This window comes from Thunnus albacares, chromosome 1 (genome assembly GCF_914725855.1).
Source record: "Thunnus albacares chromosome 1, fThuAlb1.1, whole genome shotgun sequence".
NCBI classification, from domain to species: domain Eukaryota; kingdom Metazoa; phylum Chordata; class Actinopteri; order Scombriformes; family Scombridae; genus Thunnus; species Thunnus albacares.
Window position 1 is genome coordinate 28,944,106 of NC_058106.1, and position 23,987 is coordinate 28,968,092.

General features: G+C 39.8%; 2 protein-coding genes across 2 annotated transcripts; one reads left to right on the plus strand and one right to left on the minus strand.

Moving 5' to 3' along the window:
* The first annotated feature begins 2,120 nt into the window (after positions 1-2,120).
* Positions 2,121-8,627, plus strand: lysmd2 (LysM, putative peptidoglycan-binding, domain containing 2). Its single transcript, XM_044353730.1, has 3 exons — positions 2,121-2,619; positions 4,407-4,753; positions 7,864-8,627. Exons 1-3 carry the CDS (start codon positions 2,374-2,376, stop codon positions 7,913-7,915), a joined length of 645 nt encoding a protein of 214 aa, XP_044209665.1. The 5' UTR covers positions 2,121-2,373; the 3' UTR covers positions 7,916-8,627.
* Positions 8,628-8,698: 71 nt separating this feature from the next.
* Positions 8,699-23,183, minus strand: scg3 (secretogranin III). The gene is made up of 12 exons (XM_044353717.1): positions 22,685-23,183; positions 21,774-21,826; positions 21,562-21,604; positions 21,142-21,366; positions 19,156-19,298; positions 18,694-18,849; positions 18,397-18,619; positions 17,923-18,039; positions 14,570-14,653; positions 14,011-14,121; positions 11,955-12,044; positions 8,699-9,586 (listed from the first exon to the last, which is right to left on the minus strand). Exons 1-12 carry the CDS (start codon positions 22,785-22,787, stop codon positions 9,468-9,470), a joined length of 1,467 nt encoding a protein of 488 aa, XP_044209652.1. The 5' UTR covers positions 22,788-23,183; the 3' UTR covers positions 8,699-9,467.
* Positions 23,184-23,987: the final 804 nt, after the last annotated feature.

The following is a 23,987-nucleotide window of genomic DNA, read 5'->3' on the forward strand; positions in this document are numbered from 1 at the left end:
GTTACTGTTGTAGCTGTTGGAGGCGGAGCTAGTTTGAGCTACTTTATATACAGTTAGCTAGTTTAGTCCGGTGGTTCCCAACCTAAGTGGTTTCAAATGCTTGAATGGTGAATGAACCTTTTGTTATTCTTCAATTCTAAAAACAAAGGTGAATGGTTTGTTTGTATGACTGATGTATTTCAGGGAATACAGAATATTTTCAGTTTGGTGAATCAACAGTCAGTTCCTCATTTGACAGACTTCTGACACCAATGTCCCGGCTTGGGAAAATCCCATATGTATTTTTTTTTATGTAGTGATAATGGAAAACATGTTGTTTTCATGCACAGCAGGTCATGAGACTGTTCATCTCACAGATCCAAAAGTCAGCCAGCATTTAGCAGCATTGGCTCCAGATGCCACATGCAATGGTTAGTGATCACAGTGACCTGCTGAATGTTTCTACCCAATGTGAAAGGATCTCTCCACTCCTTCATTATCACAACAAAAGTGAGTTAACAAGATGCTCAATCTCAGGCCGAAAGACCTGGAGCCCTTTCAGTGTAGCCATGTAATGAGGAACTTTTTTACAAATATTATTATTATTTATTTATTTTACAGCTGTTTTACAAGGCCAGTGCAATTAAGAGCAAGTAGTTTATCTACGAGAAGGGATAATGAGCATAAATTTGACTCCACATTATTGGGCCAGCTTTGTATTAGTTATCAGTAATTGGTTTGTGGTAATTTCATTATGTGCAGTTTTATTTAGTAAAATGTACCATGTAAACACAATGTATAGACCTACTAAAACAATAAAGGCCTTAAAAGTAAATAAATCAAGGTGGACCCTCGAGACTGATGCAGGTGTTGCCTTAAGCCTTGTTGTTAACAAACAAAATTTGCATTTAATCAAATCACTAACTGGTCATTTGTCTGCTTTGACAATCATGACAATCCTGCTGTGATTGTCTTTTGGAAATTGTCTCAAAGTGTAAGTAGAATTTAGGTACAAGATGTTGGCCCCACATTTGAATTTTTATAACTATGCTACATACAAAGGTAACAACAACAGCAACTCCCTTTCCATTCTTTCTTTGCCATATCTTCATAGTGTCATGAATATGGTTTCACTGGAATATCAGATTAATAGGTCATAGTTTTAGTAATATCACTGCTTGAATTAGCTACACTTGCACTCATAAATACCTGAATTCTGAATATCTAAATTCTTAAAGTGGTACTCCCTGATGATTGGAAACAGACAGACAACCAAGGTTCAAATAAGGCTACTGGGGCAGTTGGTTGAATAAAACTAGTCTATTTAAAGATCCCCTCCAGGACATGTTTTAAAATGTATATAAAATACTGTCAATAGGGGCAAGTTTATGCATGTGTGTGTACTCTGTCACACAAACAGAGGACAAATTTGAGTTTTAGACCTGTTTGTCAGTGTATGTGTGAGGGTGTCTATCTTATTGACGATACGCACCAAACAGGATGTTCGTGTTGTCATTCTCATTATAAATAGCTGTGATTCAGCAACATATATATGGATGAGGTTGTGTATGAACATTAGTGTTGTAGTATGAGAGGTAAGTAAAATAGTTACCCACTGAAAAGAGATGGTAACCCTAAAATAAAAACGATCATTATCAGACTGGAAAAAATGTGTTTATAGACAAACTATATAGTTACAATAGCTTTTTGCAGCCAGAGCATGATGTGCTTGGTCTTATTCCATAGAGCTGATTGTATCCGCCCCATAACTGAGTTTAATCCCAACAACTCACCAGTATCATGTTCACTTTCTCACGTCTATAAAAAACTAAATTTCATGAAAATCGGTTCAGAGTTAAACGAGTTGCAGTCGATTTTGTAGTGAAGTCTGCAGCTCTCAATACACGTTGCATTTGTTTACTAGCAGAGATTTACCGCCCCAATATGGCGACCGCGCAGACGCATAGCGGCGACGTACGTCTATATTGCGAAGAACCGCCCCGCTCTGCCTCTGATTGGCTAGTACTCATTGCCTTCGTTGGTTAGATTGGTTAGATTTAGACATGAGGCGTAACAATATCAGGGTCAGAGCCAATCAGAAGCCGAGAAGGACGGGTCTTCATAGAACACTTCCTGACCGGACCAACATTCATGGACTGGACGCGCGGACGTTCTTTACGTCTTTACGTCTACGTAACAGATCTATGACAAAAGCGAACTGTGAGGTAGTGGTCCCCGAAACATGTCTCTTACTCCCTCAGCTGACAGGCACAATATGACCGGGGATGGGAATCTCCCTGCGGCGTAAATCACCGGGTTTTTTTTATTACAGCGAGTCAAGTGGGGCGTTAAAACACACAGAGGCAATCGGGCTCTTTATTTATTCACGAGAAGATGGCGGAGTTCTCGCCCGTCCTGCCGATGCGGGATGGAGGAGGACGATTCGGCCAACCCATCTTCCCTCGGTCCAGGTCCGGTTCCGAGTCAGAGAGCGAACTGTCCCAGAGCCTGGCCCGGACCAAGATCCGCTCCTACGGAAGCACAGCCAGCGTCACGGCCTCTCTGGGGGAGAAATACATAGAGCATCGGGTTACAGACAGTGATACTCTGCAAGGGATTGCTCTCAAATACGGTGTCACGGTAAGGTTGCCAAACAGCCACTGCGATGTTAGTTTACACTTTGATGTTCACCTTGACAAGAAGAAAGGATGGGATATGAAATCAGAGTCATGCACTCTACCACTTTTAACAGATAAAATCACGCCTGTTGACTATCAATCATGTGAGCATCCTCTGTTGATCTGTCAACACACCATGGTCTGATTCCCCTTTAAAGTCAATTCATACACCAAAATAAACTTGAGCTCTGAAGAAATGCTGTTGTAGCGTCTTGTAGGATGAAGCTGTGAGCAAACACATTAAAGGATATGTTTGCATTTTTCCCCAAGTGTGTCTTAAAGCAAAAGTCAGGTACTCAAATGAACACTGGCAATGTAAGTGATTCCATCTTTTTGTTACAATCCTTCCACTGCAGCTGGACAGGAAAACACAGTCATGTTATTTGACTAACTCAGACAGCTGAGGCTTCATGTTATTGTCAGATAAACTTTCAAATACATATTTTCTCAAAGTGAGGACTGTTGATTTTGGCCCCCATCACTTACATTGTAAACACATTCGGAGAGGATCTTCTAATAGCCAGTATGAGCAGGAGGAATGATTACCGTGAGCAAAACTTGTTTAAATTTTCATTCGAGCACCTGATGATGTTTTAAGACAGACTTGAAAAGTGTTGAACCCATCCTCTAAGTCTTTTTTCCGTTCTTCTTTTCATCATGTGCTTCTTGATTGAACTTTCATTTCAGATTTTCCAGTCATGCATACCATTTCATGCAGCTTTCAAAGTCAAAGCAGTTCAGACAGTTGAATGAAACTGAAAAGTTTATCAAGTCTGCTTGTTTACTCAACTTTCAACAGCTGGATTACCAACCAGGCAAAGTGGCAACTGCACCAAGGGACCCAAGACCATCAGACCTCTTGGGCCCCCACGTGCTCTGTGTTTCAATTGTACCTAAGTAATTTGATTAATTGCACCACTAAAGTACAATATCTACTTACTTTATTAAATATTGGATATTGGCTCGCCTTCCACTGCTTCTATCCTGAGTACCTCCACATAAATATTGTATACAACATATAATGAAATATTACCTCTTTACGCATTTCAAAAATGGAAACAGCTGCCAACAAACCGAACAGAATCTCAAAGTATTGATTCAGTGAGTTTCAGTGGAGAGTTATGATGGTCTAAATGCAGTTTCAGCTGCATTTGTCTCCAGTTAAGAAAGCATTTTTAAAGTAAAACTCTATTAAAGCACTGACTGTCAGGTGGACAAAATAACAGAGACACCTTATATTTGTTGCTTAAAGTCAAGATGAAATGATTTTTTTTAAAACCCTTTTAGATTACATTCCCAGTCATATTGTGCACCTATTTAACAATATATCCCAAAAAACTACAATTCAGTCCATTTCTTTGTATTATATCAAAATTCAATCATGTGTTCTTCCTGTAAAACAAAATATGACGTGTGCTTACGTAGGCTTGAACCAAACAATTTCAACCAATAATATCATGACATCCATCCATCAATCAACTTTTAGCAGCACAGAGCTAAGATTCATTATGATACACCCACTTTTCAACATTCAAATCAAATCCCTCACAACATTACGTCCCACCTGTCTGTCCTTTTTCACTCGGAAATATGTCACAATGCGGGAGTTAGATAGTCTCAAAATGCTGTTTCATCTGGACTTTAAGGTCGTAGATGGCGGACACAGAACCAGAACAATAATGATAGTAATCATGGTGGAGAGAAGCTGCTATTAACACTGTCCTTCTTGCTGTCACCCCAAAATGCCAGATGGAGCAAATCAAGAGAGCCAACAAGCTGTTCAGCAACGACTGCATCTTTCTAAAGAACAGCCTCAACATCCCCGTGGTGTCGGAGAAGCGCTCCATATTTAACGGACTGTCTCTGGAGTCTCCCGATGGGGACGGCGAAGCAGCGTGCCAGGAGACAGATACACCTTGTGTTATGTTGCAGGATATCGAGGGACCTTCACCACCCCCTTCCCCGCCCCCTGAGGACTCCAAACCCCCCCAGCCCCAACCAGAGGAGCTCTCAGCCAAAGACTTCTTACACAGATTGGACTTGCAAATCAAACAGTCAAAGCAGGCAGCGCGTAGGCTGAAAGAAGAGGAAGTAAGGTGAGGTATTAAACAAGCCCCTGCCAAACCGCTGCTTGTTTCCTGCATGTGAGCGCCATGCACTCTTTTATACCAGGCTTGTGAAAGCTCAGGCACAGTCATTTTCTTTATGAATTTCTCTAAGTTGAAATAAGTCAACAAGCTCAGTTCTTCCCTCATGGTCCAATCAGCCTTGTGCTTGTCATAAATGCTGAGTCATTTTTTTCTAGCCTGCCAAACTGGGAGTTAGTGTGATTATATGTGTTAATGTGCACGCTTGCTTACAACACTCCTTTTCCCAAAAGCAGATGATCTTATCGCACAGACGTACATAATCTCAGCCTTGAAATGCTTCTAGGAAATTGGGCACAGTAGGTGAGTGTCTAAAGCTCAATCCAGAGGCACACAGACACAAAATGCAGGGGAGTGAAAATCTTCTCACAGAAGTAGGATGGACTGAAGACAGGAATCGGGGGGTTTTTTGCAGATCGGCTTCACTAGTCGGATGCCAGAGTTGTGCAACAGTCAAGTATTTAGCAGGAGATCAGGCTTGCTGAATCAGGCCTGAACATATTTTCCTGAGACTGCATGTTGAGACAGAGAATGCTCAGTAGCAGGGTAGTAATGGATGCCTGGCATGCACCCAGTCACGAAGAAACTCTCTCTGGTACTATCAGTTAAGTCAGGACTGAGTCACACTGCAGCAGTCTTAAGACATTTCAGGCTCTCTCAAGGTTTTTTTTTTGCGCAAACTATTATGTTTTCACAACAGACTCTGCTGTAGCAGCTGTTACGTTAGTTTCCTCGCTGTGGTCCTCAGGGTCAAGCAAAGTAACACAGGGTTACATTACTGGACCTCTTTGGCAGCTGCACTGGCATCAGCTGCCCATTGTATCTGATTTCTATTTTTACTGGTATGGGTGGGACCATGCAAAATTAAGACTTCCAATTTCTCCTGAAAGAATAAAGAGGGTCACATCGGTCATCTAGTATACCATTACCATAGTATATATCCCTACAATTCAGCTATTTGAATTTTTAAATTTTGACTTCAAATCCTGTTAGATAGGCTCTGTCAGTGTGTCAGGACATCACACTATTATTTTTTTCTAGTTTTAATTATTTATTTTTTTTAGCTTAATTGTGATGTTCCAGTAACCCAAGACCTCTGTTTCATTTTTCGAAGGCACAAGCCTCGAGTAAAAGGTGCCAGACAAGGTTTTCAATTCATCTTTAAATGTTTACCTATCGGCTGAAGCAAAGCTTTGCTTTGTGTTAAGCCGCCCTGTCTCTGACTCCAGCCACATCAAACGTTGGCCTGTGGAGCTGCAGTGTGTTTAGACAAACAGAGGCTTGCTCCGTTGTTTCTGCACAGAGCAAACACAGACCACATGCCTGTTTGGCTTCCTCCCAAGTATGAAACAAACCACAAATCTCTTAAGCTAACTGAAGGGAATAAACTGATTGATGCATTTCCTTTAGACCATATATCTTCATATAACCTATAAATACAGTAGTTTGATGTTAGTTACTATGATATTACCATAAATTTACATTATTTACATTCAACATGACAAATGTACCACAAACTAAATCAATACTGTTTATGTCTTTAACTTGCTTTTCGATACAAAGACCTCACTTACATTTATAATAATCATATAATAACTGTCGGCTATTTGTATGGTAGTACAGGAATTATAAAGTGCTTCAACAAACACAAAAACACTTGTAACTGTAGTTATGACAACTTCAATGCAATTTCTACCAGTCATAGAGATAGATTATAGAAAAGCCTTGCGATTAAAAATGCACTTCCAAAAGCAGCTTAGAACAAGAGTCCATCAGTCTGATCTCATCGAGCAAACCGTCCCAACATCTGGAGGTCATCACAGCAAACACCCAGTCTCTTGTTGACCCTGTAAACACACCCGTAGAATGTGGACTACTATTTTTTATATGATTATGATCATTTGTGTCTGATATAGTTTTTCCCTTAAAAAACATTTCTTAAAAGCTACTAATGTACTTACAAAATCAATGAATATGCAGATATGTTTCATTTGAAAAGTTGAACAGCTAGAAACAAGATGCCACCTACAATACTTCACTGAAAAATAGACGCTCAGTGTATTTGTACTGTACTTGTATAAGTTGCGTACAGGACCACGACTGACTCCCAACCTTATTTGTGATGTCACTAAATCATGCTTCTGCGTGCATGTTTTTAAACTCAGATTTCTGGTGAACACAAAGAAACTTTCCCTCTTCAGCAGATGAATGATGAAAACAGCCACATGCATCATTCTGCACAGTGAAGCTCAAACATCCAACAAGTGAAGTTACAATAAGTGAAACTCATTTTTGAGTAGAGGGGGACTTCCATCCGTACAACTTGTTTAGCTGTGATTAAAAAGAGCCGAGTAAACTGGGTTAAGTTTATCTTCCACTACATCCTTGCGAGAAATTAGTAAGTTTGGCATCTATTGTACTTCTATTCTGTTTCCATGAGAGGTCTGTAGAACTGTGCTGAGCGCTTGACATTGAGTTCTTCTTAGTTTAAAAGATTGATCCCTCTGACTGTATTATTGACAGAAGTCTAACGTGTAAGACGGTCAAAGAAAATCCACCAGCCTGTAGCAACTTTTTTTACAGCTTCTCCTGGAAAACTTTTTTTCAGTCGCTATTGATTTCAATCCTGCTGTATTTCATCGCCTAATTAACCGTATTACTGACTATCCCAATTTACGAATACTGAATATTTTACACATGTACACCAATAATTTTTAAGAAAAAAAACTTCTCAGTGAAGGAAGTGCCTTTTCTAAAATCGTGGCTGGCTAAAAAGTAAAACTTCATGATGGAGCTGTGTGATACTGGGAGGCCATTTCCTCGCCAGATGAGCCCTCGGCTGCAGCTGAGAACAATACGGCTGTTTGATTAACCTCATCCATTATTCACACACACACCACACTCACCTAGACACTGTGGTGACCAGTTACGCAGAGAGAGAAAGGGATGGGAGGAGTTCAAATCAAGTGTGTGTGTGTGTGCAGTCATGATAAAATGTGTTTCCACTGTGGAAAATGTCCAACAACGTAAAAGTTGTTTTGTCTTTTCCTCATTTCCAGGAGCAGCGAGGAGAACTACACGGCCCCCACGACGTCATACCAGGAGATCTAAAAGGACGAGTCTGTTTACCTGGAGCTCTGTCTCTGATGCACACACACACACACATACACACACAAAACACTTTTCACACCATGACCTCATGCTTTATTCTTTACCTTTTTTGCTTTTACCAAACAATGTTGAACAAATGTGTCATGTTTGCCTTTTTATTTATTGATATGCAATTATTATGATGTATATGATTGTTATTGTTTTGTAAAGTTTTACTGGGAGACTTACAGTGCAGAGGAGCATCTTATATCCTAGCACATGTGCCCATCCATTCATCATATGCTTGTGAAGCTGCTGTATAGAAACCACCTGCTGCATACATACACACACACACACACACACACACTCACTCACTCACAGAGCGCTAAGCAATTCCAGAAGGATTAGCTTGTTAGCCTTGCTAACCGCTTCTGATTTTCTAAATCCCCTCTTAGAATAGCATCATTGGAAAGTATATTCAGGCCTTCCTCATCAGTGTTTACCCTGTATGAGCAAACCCCAAACAGAAGCGGTGGATGGACTCAAGCCTTTCAACACGTTCCGTTTGCCTCATTGAAGCGTTTTCTTTAGGAACAGAAGGGACTGCTCTATTTTTTTGAAGTGTGAATGCATTATTTATGTGTGTGGAGAACTGTCTGTTACAGCTGTTTTAATGTGCTTCTAAATTATGTTGGTTTTATTTGGGGAGAATAAATAAGTATTTAAACCAAGACATGAGTGTTTTCATGACAGGTTCTTGTGAGCATGTGGGGATGTGAGTTTTAAGTGAGTTAAGTACACAGGTAAAGAAAAGGCAATGTTTTAATTGCTTTTACACTTTAGGAAAAAAAATCACAGATATTTACATTTAAAAATACTTCATCTTGTGTCTCTAAAGAGATGGAAATGTTGAACTCACAGAGATGTGCAGAGAAAAACGATTCATTCGTCGCCCCCTAGTGGGCCCCAGAAGAATTACAGCAGAACGGAACAAAGGAATACAGAGGGCACTGACATGATGATACACAACAAATATATTTTTGGTAAAATGAAAAGCAGGAATACATTAAGATCTTACATATACACCGGAAAAAGAAATATAATAGGCTAAGACAGGTTACACATAATGAGTACAATTTGATATATATGTAATTTGTTGCAAAAAACTTATTGGAAACAGTAGTTGATGACGAAGCTACAGCATCATACTCTCATAACATTAATTTCCCACGAGGGTCAAGATGGAGTAAATGCTATTATTTAGTTGGATGCGTCAGTCAGTTACATAAAATTCTCTCTCAATAATATTCTATTACTCTGCAATCTTGGCGTGCAAATATTATCAGTTAGGAATGATTTTTACTGTTTTGTTGATAGTGTTGTTAAATCCCTTCTCTTGATATGTTTAGGGGATGTATGGGAGAGTAAAGGGGTTCCTCTAAGCAGGTAGTTTTGAATACATAGTATATACTTTACCATGCCATGGGAAATAACTGTAAGAAATTAGGGTTCTGTTGCAGATCTTAGTGTCAGATTCAGTCCTGTGTTTTAGGCTGGATGATGGATGATGGCGTTACAGGCTGCTGTAGATCCTCTTGATGGTGTCACCTTCGCCCTTGGCGATGATGCCCTTCTCGATGTAGGAGTCAACCTGCTGGTCCATGAAATCCTTCAGCTTGGACAGGTCATAATCTAGAAAGGAAGACAAGAGCAAATGACGGGTTTATAATCTGGGACACAGAGAGGAAGATCATAAGACAGATCAGACATCAAAATCCTATCCTGAAGTAGTGTCTTCTTAAGACAAGACACTCAAACAAGCCATAATCTGGTTCGGTAGTTCATTATCAAGGAGGATTGAGGTCAGGGTTAGTATGTCTGTGGTAGAAGATAACATGTACAAGCATTAAATAAGGAGGTCAAAAGATCACTGACTGAGACATAATAAGTTACACTTCTTACAGTGATATCATAATTATACCTTCTATTAAGCACAGTTTGTATCCACCCTGTTCTGGACAAGTCATTGCCTTTTAAAATAGTACCATAAGGCCGCAGTATGATGTGGCTATATTTAGATATGAACCAACTCTGTATTATAAATCATGGCAACAAATGAGTTTCAGAGTGAGCAAACAGCTGCTGCACCACTTCCCCCTGTGCTGAATGACTGAATAAAGAGGGAACAGAAGGACAGAGGACAGCCCAGAAGTCATGCTAACATTTCCAGCTACGGCAATTTATTGAGTTGCTTCAAGATACAGTTGCTGCAACACACAGTTTACCGATGACAAACATGACATGTGTGAGGGATTAACTGAATGTGATTAGACACAGCACTGATTCTCTCAGTCTTGGCTGTGAGGAGCCCCAGAGCCAAAACCAGGATGACGACTCTACGTCCATCTGCTCCTCTGGCTAATCTGTGTAGCGTGTAGGCGTAAACACACAAACACACACACACACACACACACACACAAACATACACACAGGTACGCGCACATTTACACACAAACAGTCCACTGAGATTGTCCTAATGGGTGTTTCTGGTAGAGTAAACACAATAAATGGCTTGTTGCCCACGCTGTTTCTATGACACTGTTTTTTTGGTTGAAAAGGCTTTTGTACTCCACCTGCTGTTCTTTCACTGGAGAGAGACTAAAATACAGAGAGAGCATGCAGAGGGAGAAATTTAATGTGATACAAGGTGTGATGGATAAGTAGGAACAGACGGTGTATCATTTTAGTCACTGAGAGTACCACCCTGGGAAAATTGGGCGAGGGCACATTTTGACTCTCTGAGTGCGTGTTCACTCTGAGCTTGTCTGTCTCCTCTGCCCAGATCACTGACAGGCAGGCGGGGAGGCCTCTGTTGTCCCAGACAACCGCTAAGCGCACTAGAATGCTAATGAAGTGTCCCATATGGAGCCAGGTTGGAGATGAGCACAGAACAAAACTTCCCTGCTGCTCCGGCCCCTCTGCTCTGGACACTCCAGCTCTGTAAGCTCAGCGTCAGGCTTTGAAGGCATTCTTTCTTTCTTTGGTTTTTAAGATGCACACAGGAATCTGGGTCAAACTTTGTTTTTTATCTGTAATTCCTCTGTCCTCAGCGGCTGAAGCACATATTGATCGACTCAGATTAGATCAGGTCAGTGAACATTAACTGTACGTATAAGTATCACTGAGCTAGAACTTTTTTTTTTCTAGTCCGAGAAGAACTAATGTGATGATCACCAGTGCACGGATGGCCTGAATAGTGAGAACTCATTAACATTTCATTCTCTGCTGCTTAATTAAGCACCACTGGGCATTGATTTTACACTGCGGAGAGCCGAACAGCAGACTTTTGTGTGTCAGGCTATCACAGTTTTCACAGCTCTGCAGACTGGTGCAGTTTCTGGGTCGCATGCTGCTTCTTTATGAACAGTGACAGTTAACAGTGTTGGTACGGTTGTATCACAGAGATGCACTCACAAACATGTGCTATACATCTTGAGAAATGAGCAGAGATTGACGGTCTGTTTGTGGCGTTTTTGTGATGTTGTGATAGAAGTGCTAATTATGTACTAGGTTCAATATTTGCAATAACATCTCCTTTTTACACATTTGCACGTGTGCTAAACTGGACAGACACACGCCATAAATGTTGAGGAACAGGTAGGAGGGAATAAATGAATAGACTTTTGTCTCTGAACAAAGCAGCTGCATCATGAGTAATTAGGACAGGCTCATCAAGATTTATCCATATTCATGAGATCTGGAGTGAAGCATCTATCCAGTATCCCACACTCATTTTAATTGCAAATTCAAGATAACAAAAGAGGCTTCAATTTTTTTGTTCTTCAGTGTGTCGCCTTAGACCTGTCTGTGACCCCCCACAGTTTACTGAGGACACGAGGTTTGCAAATGAAGATGTTTTCTTGTTCTAGCTCTTACAACTAAAGCCAAGATCGGACAGGGGAGAACATATTAATTAGACTTATAAAATGGAAACGTTAGTGAATTTTTGTCTGCAGTTGGTTTCTTTAGTTGGTTACTAAGCAAAATGAGTGTCTCTCACCATCTTTGCCTTCTTCTTTGCTGTGTTTCTTCAGCCACTCGATGTTCTTTCTGATGGCCTCCAGATAGGTCTCTGATTTGCCAGGCTGATCTGAAGTTTAGAGAAGGAGCAAATAAAAAAAGGAGACATGAGAACGCTCCCATTTTATGTTTAAGAAAACAGAAAATCATTTCTCTTTACTTCTTATGTAGCACATTAATACTCCAGAAGAGCATAGTTTCTACCAAACAGTAAGACAGTGCTGCCTTACACTTATTAATAATTTACACCACAACATTTTCCTAAAGCAAGAGTTTTGCTTCAGTTTTTAAATTTCTGTAGCAATGGGAACACGCTGGCGGCCAGGATTGTACTTTCATATTGAACTAGCAGCACAATAAGACATGCACATGCAGCAAACGTGGGAGATATGTATATGAAATCTACAGTTTGAGATTAAAGTTGTGGTGATAAAGTAAAAGAGAAATGGAAAAAAGAATTAGAAATGAACATATCAGCAGAAGACTGGAAACTGTGGAAACTTTCAGACATCACAATCAAAATTGTGGAAGGAATTTGCTTGGAGAGTGAGCATGAGATATTTTATTATGCATTATAACTATCCCAAATGTTACTCATTAGGAGGGACTAGTTGGTGGGGAGGATGTGGGGAACAAGTAGCAAATTATACACACACATTCTTTTCGTGTATTACTTTTCGGGGAAGAGGTTGAGAAAACCTTAAAGTATAATTTTGATTAATTTATTGACCTTTTAAACTAGAAAATATTTTTGGCATTAATTTACTAGGAAAGATAAAATCAGCTGACATGTATCTCGTTAACATATTGCAGCCATGAAGCAGGTGACAAGGACATGGAAACAGCCAAATCCACCAAAACTAAATTCACGGCTATCAACAATAGAACAAATTTTGGACATGAAAAGATTAACCTTTACAATCAGACATTGTAAAAACAATGGAATAAGATTTACCCCAAAGACAGACTCCATAAAATAACATATTATAATAACAGATTTGCAACGAACAGGTAACCCCAATCCCAATCCCCACTCTCCTACCCCACCCCATCCCTCCCTCTTTTTTTTTTGGTTTGGTTGTGTTCGCGTCTCTTTGTTATTTTCTGTTATTTATATGTTGGTTAACAGAACTCATATAAATAGTTAATTTGAAGTAATCTGAAGTAAACAGTTGTCTAGAAGACAATGAGGAAAATTAAGAGATTATAGATGAAGAGATTAAAATTGAAGCTAGCTACCAATCAAGATTAGATTATTGCTTAACCACAGATTAATTGTAAGAATTTTGCTTGATTAATGACATATGACCCTCATATGTCCATAAATATTATGATGTAACTCAGTGCAGCCTGTCAACATATACATAACACAGATTTTAGTTGACATTACTCAGGATTTACTTCATTTCCTGCTGGAATAAATGTCCTGAGGGTAATCCTGCTCTATGTTTCATTTTGTTTTTCCTTTTTCATGTGTGTTTGTGTGTGTGTCTGTGTGAGTGTGGATTAGGCTGTTGCGTGGGTACAGGACAGTGTACAGGGACAGAAAATAATGGCAGCTGTGATAGGCTGTCCTGTGAGTGTTATTGGACTGGCCTAGTTCAGGGACACTCAGGAACTTAGCTATGATTGGCCTGGACTGCACAGTGTTGTTTATTTCCTGTTGGCCCCGCTGAGTCAAAACAAAAGGTCTGCCGTCACAGCTGTGACTGTCGCATTCAGACAGCCGTCGCATTCAGACAAATTTAGAAGACTGTTTACTGAAGTAGAGTGAATATGAACATTTTTGCTTCATGAAATTGATGTAAATTTGCATATTTGAGAATAATAATATTTGAAAATTGTGCATTTATTTGAAATGTGACACAAAACAAAACAATGAAATCATATTGCAAAGGAAAAAAAAGGAAAAAAGAGGCACATAGTTCATCATTTTTCGGGGGCTAAATGGAAAATTTGTATAAAAGTATTTAGCACATAATCAAATTTCTAAACACATGTTTCCTCTGGTCATCAGGATTAGATTGTGGACTGACTGGTCTCAGTTGACGGCTGCTCCTCCTTGGTTGAGTCTTTCAGGTTTTCATACTCCTTCTGCATCTTGGCAGCCTCGGCCTTGGTGTTGTCATCCTCATCCAAGTATTTTCCTACAGCGAGGAAACAGTACAGGGAATGATAAAAATGTAAAGCTATTTTCAGAGGGTGAATCAATAATATGTGAGAAAATAGATCTCAGTTGTTGGTGGAGATATGTAAAAGGTAAATTTAACCCAACTAAACCACATGTTTCTGCCCTTGGAAATGTATCCCCATAACTGGTGGGTGAGGTTATGAAGAGCATTCTGGCAACAAACTAATCCTCATGAAGACTAAAATGAGAAAAATAAACATCTTTTGTACAACTTAAAAAGTTTTAAAAGACCTCAGGATGTGCTGTTGGTCACCAAGTTTTTTTTAAAGATTAAGTTATTCCCATAGGTAAAACCATATTTTGTAGGGGAAACGTACTTGCACAGTCAAGCTTATGTACCTCCACATATTCTAATAAACAAGTTTGTGTTTTTCTGAACATATTTGACTTGTGAGGTTGTTTACCGTTGGATCCGGTGAAATCAGGAGCCCCGAGAGACTTGCCCAGCTTGTTCTTGGTCTGCATGGCGATCATAGCATCCAGGTTCTCTACAGGTGGGTGAGACAGGCCAAATATTCATGTTAGATTTAATCAGCGTTGTGTAGTCAGTTCACTGTACAGACGATGAATGAAAAGCCTCTTAACCGCTTGAAAGCCCCTCGCTTTTCCAGTGTGACTCAGAGGGTAATTATCATTAGAAAAGGGTTTCATCCAATTAACGAAAAGGACATGCGAGTGTATGATGATCGTAATAAACAAAATCTTATTTTTCTCCATTTTCATTTTCAATAATTTATTTATGAATCATCAACTGAATATTGCCAAAAACAGCCTTTGTAGGGATAATGAATCCACTTATTTAATAAACAAAGACACAGTTTTGTAATTTTTTACCTCTAGATTCACGTGTAAACCTCAAAGTTATATAGTGTCACCTTTTGAACACAGCACAAAAGAGTTAGATTTCATTATAAAAAGGTAAAACTGGGGGCCAAACATATAACAAAAATAATCACATTTATTTGAGGAGTTGAGAACATGAATAAACAAGTGTAAAAATGATCTAATAACTGTATGTAATCCTCTATATCAAGTTCACTTAACGCTATTAGAGGGCTCAAATTTAGCAGTTGAGACCATAATGAAAAAATATAGTGACTTAGTATTTCTAGAGAGAAGGTGACACTTTTTGAATAGAAGTCAATGGGAGCAAGGGATTTTTGGAGGCTAGTATCTGGTGGCCATTGGCGCACTTTAAGGTAATTCCGCATTGGTTTAAGTCTGACTGACTCATAAAAATATAAATGTTTTCTGCTTCGGGTCCAGATCCTGCAGGAGTTTTGTACTGTGACAAAAGATAAGATATCTGAAACAGGAAGGCTTAACTTCACCTCCATAACTGCGCATTGAGGAACCTTATGATTTCCATACTCATCTATGTTCACTACAGCCTCCTTTTATTTCTTATTATCTAACCATCTCTCTTTCCCTTGTGCTTTCTCTGTGTATTCATGCCGCCCCCTCCCACCTGTAGCACAGTGGAAGCCCATTATTTCATCCTCTCCCTCTGCCCACACAAACACACACACACACAAACACACCGCCTTTACCTCCCCCGCTCTCTTCCTCTGCATCTCTCTCTCTATCTTTGGGCTTGTATCACCCTCAGGCAGATTATCTTTGACTGATAGCTGTGTGTATTCAGTTGTGTACCTGTCTGACTCATCGGAGCATTATGGGCAGCTGGGGGGCAGAGGTGGGGAGGGGGGACATTGATGTGTTGCTAGGCGATGGTGAAATTCTGTCCTGTTAACCCTGCGCAACCTATACTACATAAAGCTAAGGGGTTGCCTAGGAAACTCACATCTTGTGTAATGGTATATGCCTGTTATGTTGTGGTGTGTAACATCAGCAGTGGTCATTTGCTCCGCTGTGTGAGCATAATGGCCAGCAGCTGCTACAGGGGTCATCTGAGGGAGTATTGATTAGGCCAGCCTTACTTTTACTAATACTCCATCACTGTTCTTATAATAGGTTATACACATTTTAAACTCGTTATAATTAGCAACATATTTATATTTCTGCTCTTTGTTAAGTTGATTAGCTGGTCAACAGAAAATTAATCTGTTACAAAATTAATAATTAAAGTGATTGTTTACGTCATTTATTAAGATGCTCTGTTTCCAGCTTCTAAAATGTGATGATTTGCTGTTTTTCACTGTTTAATCTCATTTTAATTAGAATTTCTTTTGGTTTTGGACTGTTGGTGCAGCAAATCAAGCAATTTGAATATGTCACTTTGAGCTCTGGAAACTTGTGATGGGCATTTTTTACAATTTTCTGATGATTTATTGACTGAATGATGATTTATTGACTGAATGATGAAAATTATTCTTATTATTAAATTAATAGATAATGAAAATAATCTTACAACCCTAGTTAAGAACGCAATCGTCTGCCGAGCTGATTTTAAAACACACACACACACACAAAAATCTTCTTCCTTATATAGCATTTCTGTTTTTCTGTGTGGCATTGCGTGTCATTTGAAACAGAGAGAGAGAGGAGAGAGATGTTGTGTCTGGGGCTCTCTGAGGTTCGCAAAGAGAGATGACAGCTGTCCCTTACAGGTGGCTGACCTTTCCAATGGCTACTAACATGATGGCCAGCCATGAAAACTGGCCTGGTTATAGGACGCCCCTGACACTAATCTGTCTGTGCAGGCTTCACACTCCACTGCACCAGCTGATGGGGAACATTAACTCGGCTGAACACACACAGAAAACAAGGAAAAAGCACTCATAACACACAGAGACGCAGAAATTCACACACATTAGCCAGCTAATGCAACTAAGGGATTTAAACTTAAAATGTGAATCTTTCATCCTTCTGTTAGAAACACATACTGTATGTAGGGCTGTGCAATATAGTTGGAATTACAATATTAATAAGAATATTTCATGATATTAAATATACTGTGATATGGTGAATGTATGCAAAATCACACAAAACAAGAAATTAGACTTCAAAGAAATCAACTATGTTCCACTGTAAAGCATTACATCAGCAACTCCTCACATGTGTAAAATAAAACCCTAAATAACTCTTTGTTAGTTTTTAATTACAATTTAATTGGAATGACATGATGCCACTCAAAGTAGACACACAATAATTTGATAAAATGATGACAATGAATAATATTGAATAATGGTTTCCACTTTCTAATAAGCTACCATTTATAAAGAGTTTTTAAGCTGTAACTAATGGCTTAATTGATGGCAAATAAATAATTTACAGATCAGTTATAAGCTATTAATAGAAGTTCAAGAAAGGCATTCACTTTTAACCTGTTTAACCCTTCTATTTAATAGGTTTCTCCCTTCCTAATAATTCATCAGGTCCAAACTTTATAAATCCTATTAGGTCATTAATAAAAAGTTTTTAATCCATCGAGTTTGCAAGTATAAATGTTAACAAGTTGTTAATAAATGAATTTTGGTTCAAGTAAATGGCCAAACTATCAAAAAAATCCTTAAAACCTGGCAACAAAACAAAAAGTTTTTCTTATTACTTGCTTATAACTGATCTATTTGATTAGTTAAACATTAATAAAGCCATTCATTACAACTTATGAAGTGGTACCATATTATTGACTCATCACCCACTATGACAACATGACATCATGTTATTCACCTTTGATGCAATGAGGTCTTCAAGGACTTTGGAACCTAAGATACCTTTTAGATGAAGCCTTAGCTTCAGGCACTTGATGTTCCCGTCTATAAATAAACACATCTGCCGTTCTGTCATGTCTTACCCAAATAGGACACTCCCTCCTCAGGTGTGATGGTGCCGTACTTCACCATCATCTTCACAAAGTCAATCAGCGTCTTCATGATAGTGATCAGTGTCTCTCTCTCCTGCGCGTCCTCATCTGCAACAGCAAACCAGAAGACTCACTCAAAACCAACGTCTAGTATCGATGTTTTGGCACCAGTAATTGGTTGCCATGGTGTTAATGTTACCACATGTTGTTTGACCGCAGGGGTCATGACGATGGGTTTATGAATAATTAGTGTGCACATTTCATCCGCACTTCCTAGGAAGATATGTCAGGGGAAACAAAGGCGGACAAAACAGGCACTGACTCATCTTTGAGAACAATATTGCCATGACAACAACAGCTCTCTAGTCTTGTTCTTGATCTGAAGAACTGCTATCTTTGGAGAGAAGCAATGATAATATGTGATTTAAGATGTCACAGTGACCTCTGGTACATTTGTGTTTTTACCTGAGTTAAGGCTTCTGAGCAGGCGGTAGAAGTTTGGGAAGTACTGCAGGTCCTGGAGCCCGTCCTCTGGGCTCACTTCATTGCCCTCCTCAGTATCTCTGTCCCAGGTGTTGTCCGCTGTGTCATCCCTATCTTCTTCTGCATCCCTGTCCACCTCGTCCTCAACGTCATCGGTGTATCCTTCCTCGTCCTCCTCGTCTTCGCTGGGCTGCTCCCACGCATCCTGGAGAGAAGTTTTTGTCATTATTGTTGTTATAACATCAATATCATAACTATTGCTTCTTTTAAGGTTTTTACCACGTTTGCATCCGAGCCCTGGTCATCCTGCTCTCCTCTGGTTTCTTGGTTGTTGTCGCCGTCCTCGATCTCATTGTTCTTCGCGTTTTTGGTGATGAGATCCTGGAGAGCCTCGGCCACCTGGTACTCCAGAGTGTCTGCCTGACTATCTGTTATCTACAGAAAGACAAACAGAAAGACTGAGAACAATGATAACAATGTAAAATGTGGTAGACAGAACAGCATTCATCACTGCCACTGAGTGATCCATCTCACAACCAAACAACTTATTGAATGTCAAAAAAGTAATTCACAACTTGAACTATTTTTTCCTCAAGGAGTGAAGTACGTTTCACACATCTTTCCCTCTCCTAGTGAAGGAAATGAGGAGTATACCGAGAGAGCAATCTCCTGTTGAGGAAATGTCATGCCACATGCTGTGTCTTATCGAACACCATATGAGGTTACAAGCTCACGACCTACCAGCCCCAGTTTGAGCAGCTTGGAAACAATCCTGTCAAACACCCCTCTGTCGTCCTCCTCGTAAATTTTGTTAGCAATCTTCTGGACAATATCCTCTGCTGTCAGCGGAGTGCCGTCCACCTGACGGAAGCTCTCTGGGTCATCTGGGAGGAGAAGACACATATGTTATCCAACTTCAGCTTTCTAAAGATGCTTATTAGCTGTGTACTGGTATAAAGCAGGTGTTTCTGCTTTAATTCAAGGTCCCCCTCCAGTCAGAAATCTGTTTTCTTCGTCTTCCCACAGTTGGATGTTTGAGCTTTTTACTGGGCAGAATGATGTGTGTGCAGAGTTTGACACTAGAAGGCTGTTTTTGCATAAATCAGCTGAAGAAGAAAAGTTTCTTTGTACCTACAAGCATGATTTGTGACATCACAACTATTTGGAGCCAATCCAGAGCCAGTGCACGACTCACATAAGTGTAATATGGAAACTTGAAGCCTCTAGTGCACAAACACTGAGAATGGACTTCTCCGACATCTTGTATCCAGCAGTTTAAACATTTGAAATGAAAAATATTTGCATATTCATAGATTCTGAATTTTTCAATGAGTGCGAAGGAGTTGATGTAATTTGATGTTATTTTATTTTTAACAATGTAGCTGAACATTATTGTGGAAAAAAACATATCAGACATAATTTATTATTCTAAAACATGTCTGGAGGGGGTCTTTAATTTGTTTGACTGACAATGTTCTTCAATATTTCAGGAAATATTTCAATGTATCTGTATTATTTAATAAACAAATGACACAACATTTGTAGGCACTTGCACGGTTTGTCTTCTCCTTTCTCTACTGTCTCCTTATCAGTCTTTCCTAATTCTTCTTTGTCTCTCTATTGTGTCATATCTTGGATAAAAGGTTAAAACTAGACATCTCTCCTCTCCTCTCCTCTCCTCTCCTCTCCTCTCCTCTCCTCTCCTCATACTCAATAAATCCATATCCGCATTACTGAGTAAGAAATGTGCAATTGTTACAGTCTGACTCTTACTTAACGGTCCCTGCTGCTTTCCAAGGTCCACATGAGAAATAAATAAACCACACCAGAATACTTTTGCCCATATTAGCAGGTTGAATCATCAGCGATGTACCTTCAAGTACTGGGTCTATTTCTGTCACACTCCAGGAAATAAGAAATGAAATCCAGACTGCGCTTGCCAAATTTAGATGTAGCGTAACCTGACGAGGTGCTTGTCATTGCCGGGCCGACCACATCAATCAATGAAGTGTAGCACTCAGCGCTTTGTGTCTGAGTCACCTCACCTCACAGACTCTGCTTTATGCTGATGACTGGAAAGGATATCAAATTATATGTATATACAGTGAAATGTGTACTGAACTGATTCATTCTGTAATGAATGAAAATCAACATCAGCAAAAAATTCAATTTTAAAACAACAGAATTGTCAATTCGGAGAGTTGGAGACAAATGCTTTTCATGCTTTTCATTTTTCATTAGAGACTAGAGTTGAGTGATTCTGCATCTTTATCACTGTAATTTTAAGAGGAATGTCAAATAAAGGCAGAGGAAAATCCATGACATGTATCTTCTGTGAATAGTTAAAAGAAGGTGTATTGCTGCTTCAGTAGCCTAGCGTTAGCTTTCACAACTGTGTCTCAGAGGGAGGGAGGATAATCTTTCTCTCTTGCATGCACGTGTTCTCTCTTTGACTCTTTCTATCTGTCTCTGCTTATCCCCATCACGCTGCACACGTGTTTTCTCTGTCTACTCTTCTTTAAAATGTCTGCCCGGTGGCTGGCCAGAGACAGACAGGGGCATGCGGCATGAGACCTGCCCTTCGCGGAGAGGGCAAAGGTCACACAAGCAGACTTACTCATAGCCAACAGCCTCACCTTTCCACCAGCCGTCAGCAGCTCACCCACTGCACCCTTACAAGCAATAGGACCTGTTAGTATACGGTGTTTTGGTGACAGGGGTGCCTACCCTGGTACTTGCCGTAGTCCATCCCATTCTTGGTGGAGTCGTAGTCCTCAGCCAGACGGCGGCTCTTGGTGGAATCTGATTCATCTGGGATGTACTGATCCGCCTTGACTGGCACCTCAGTGGTCTCCTTTGATTTCTGGCTGTCAGCCAGCGACTTCAGCACGGTAGAGTCATCACGGTCCTGCTCCGACTCTGTGTCCTTGGAGCCAGTGGGACGCTTGCTCTCTGAACGGCAGCAGAAACAAAATGATCAAACCGGAGAAATACAAATTGTGCGGATGAACTCTCACAACAATGTGGTTTTAATAAGTGTTATTACAGTGCAGATGAAGCCTGTTTTACTGGAAATACTGCAACAAGAACCCACTCAGCAGTCGGAAATAAAGTCATCAATTGATTGGCAATAAGGTTTCCACTTACCAGCTGACTGTACTGCAGCCTTTACACTGTCCACTTCAGCAATCTGGGGAAATGACGAACATGGAACAAATAATTTCCACTCTGGATATAAGCTCATTAATAATGTTTGCTGAGATAATACTTAGATTGTTTGACAAGTGACCATAAAGCTTAATGTGGCCGGATATTGGATGGGAAATTTAGCAATAAGACGTGGAGACAGAGGAGTTTACCTGCTCTTGTAGTGGTCTTTCTTCTGTCAACTGTCTATTGTACACAGTTTTATCTGCAACAGAAAAAAAGCATGCAATTATGAAAATGGAAAGTGAAAGAAGACTTTATTGATAAACCCAGATTTTGTAGGCTACAGATGTAAATTACACATAGAGAAAACAAATCTTAATCTTAATCTATTTAATTTTATAGGAAAATATCATGAATTTACACTTTTAAATTTTGTTTTATTGAATTGTTTTTTCTTATCATTAGTTCAAATTCTCTCTCTCTTTTTTTTTTGCTTTTAGACTTTATGTGATCGTTCCTGCTCTCCCATCCCACCACCGCAGAGGCAGAGCTTAATCGGATTATCAAACAAAAGATTAAACTGCGGCGAAAATAGACCACAAGCGGCCTTAACGGACGTCCAGGCGTCGTTAAAAAACAGTCACTGCTTAACTGGAGCTGAACTTTAAAGGCGTTTGCTTTTTTGCTTTATTTTCAACAAGTTTGCAGCTGAATTTAAAGGAGAGCTTTAATGTAACAGCTACAGTAAATTATAAATCACTTAAAAAAGCTGAACAGAAACCGCCAAGAAATTCCAACAATATCCTTTTATGTTTTACACATGTAGACTACAGCTCAACGTGGCCTATTTTTATTTACATTTCTTCAGCTATTCCTACGTTTTTAATGTAAGGATTAGGTAAAATGATCGGTAATGAGTTTATAATGATCCTGTGGTGTTTATCTCATTTTAAAAAATGTGAGGCATCAGCCATGTGTGCTGAAAGTTTTATGACCTTATTGCACTTTATGGCTTTTTACAAATCTCCTTTCTAATCACCAAATGTCTCCACTAACTGTTTTAGAAGTAATAGACTGACCTATTGCCTCTTGAAAAAAATGTATTATAAAGACTACTCACCATCCGATGAGGCTGTAGGTGTGGGGAAGGCAGATATCTGGCTCACTACATTCAGGGCTAGAAGATGGAAAAGGATGAAGAGGCCAACGTATTTTGACGCCATCCTGAAATAAGTTGTCTCGGAGCGTCCAGGAGGAAGATATTTCCTGGCTGTCTTCTTCCTGCGGAAGGTCTTGTCCCCCCCTCCAGGAGCAAAGTGCTGAATGTGTGGACAGCTCCGCTCCGGCCGCTGGTGCTGAAACTGCCGCGGAGGCTGCGCCCTGGGTACCCGCTCTGTCTGAAGCACCCGGCGGGGAGGGGCTGACCAAATCTCCGCTTTTGCACTGGAGCTGTTGACGAGACGCGGTGCTGAAACCAGGTCACCTCTCTGTAATTATAACCAGATAAGCAGGGAGGCTCTTCAAGCCCCGTGTGAGCTACAGCATCACCTGCCAGGTAAGTAATAGAGCCTACTACAACAGGACCTGCCCCCTCTGTCTTTACAGAGGAGGAGAAGGAGGAGTAATGGGAGGAGGAAGAAGAGGAGGAGGAGGAGAACACTGTAAAAAGTGTCCATCTGATCTTACCAAGACATGTCAGCTAGTAGCCTATCGAGTCCCTAAAGGTTATGTTATTTTGTTATTTTTCATGATTAAAGCAATACACGAATAGGATGAGATTAATCTACGTATGTCTAGTGACATTAGACTTAAAAATAATTTCAGAAATTTCTTAGTAAGTTAATGTCATGCCTCAAAATCCTTGTTTAGAGAAAATAATTCTGGAAAAAAATGGGACTACATTTGCTGGAAGAAAGCTGCTGTTGTTATAACAATTGTGTGATTTAAAACTTCTATCATTGCTATGTGAATTTTTGAGGTTTTTTTGAAGTATTTTTTGCAGCGTACTAGCAGGACACCCGCCCATGACGTGCGTCACACACAATTTGCGTCATGGTTGTAGATCTTCCACTGTCCAGTCAATAGCAACCGTTATTAAAACGGCAAACAATTAGACACATAAGCACAAGGGAGACATATAAGGCCGGTTTTATGACCACTTTCCTTTCATAAACTCGGTGTACTGCTAATTAGATATAAAGCCACGTCTCTTACAGCTGTTTCTGCAGGTGTTATTGGGTTCAGTTTCCAGTGTCAGTCCCCAAAGTGAAGCTCACTACAAAAATGATGTGGTTTAAATGCCCAGTTTTCGTTATTAGACTTCAGCAAAGGGAGGAAGAATTATTGCTTTGATCAAAGATGTCCTTTTATTTTCAAAAAAGATTCCCTTGATTCCATGAAAAAGAAACTCATTGTGAGAAAGT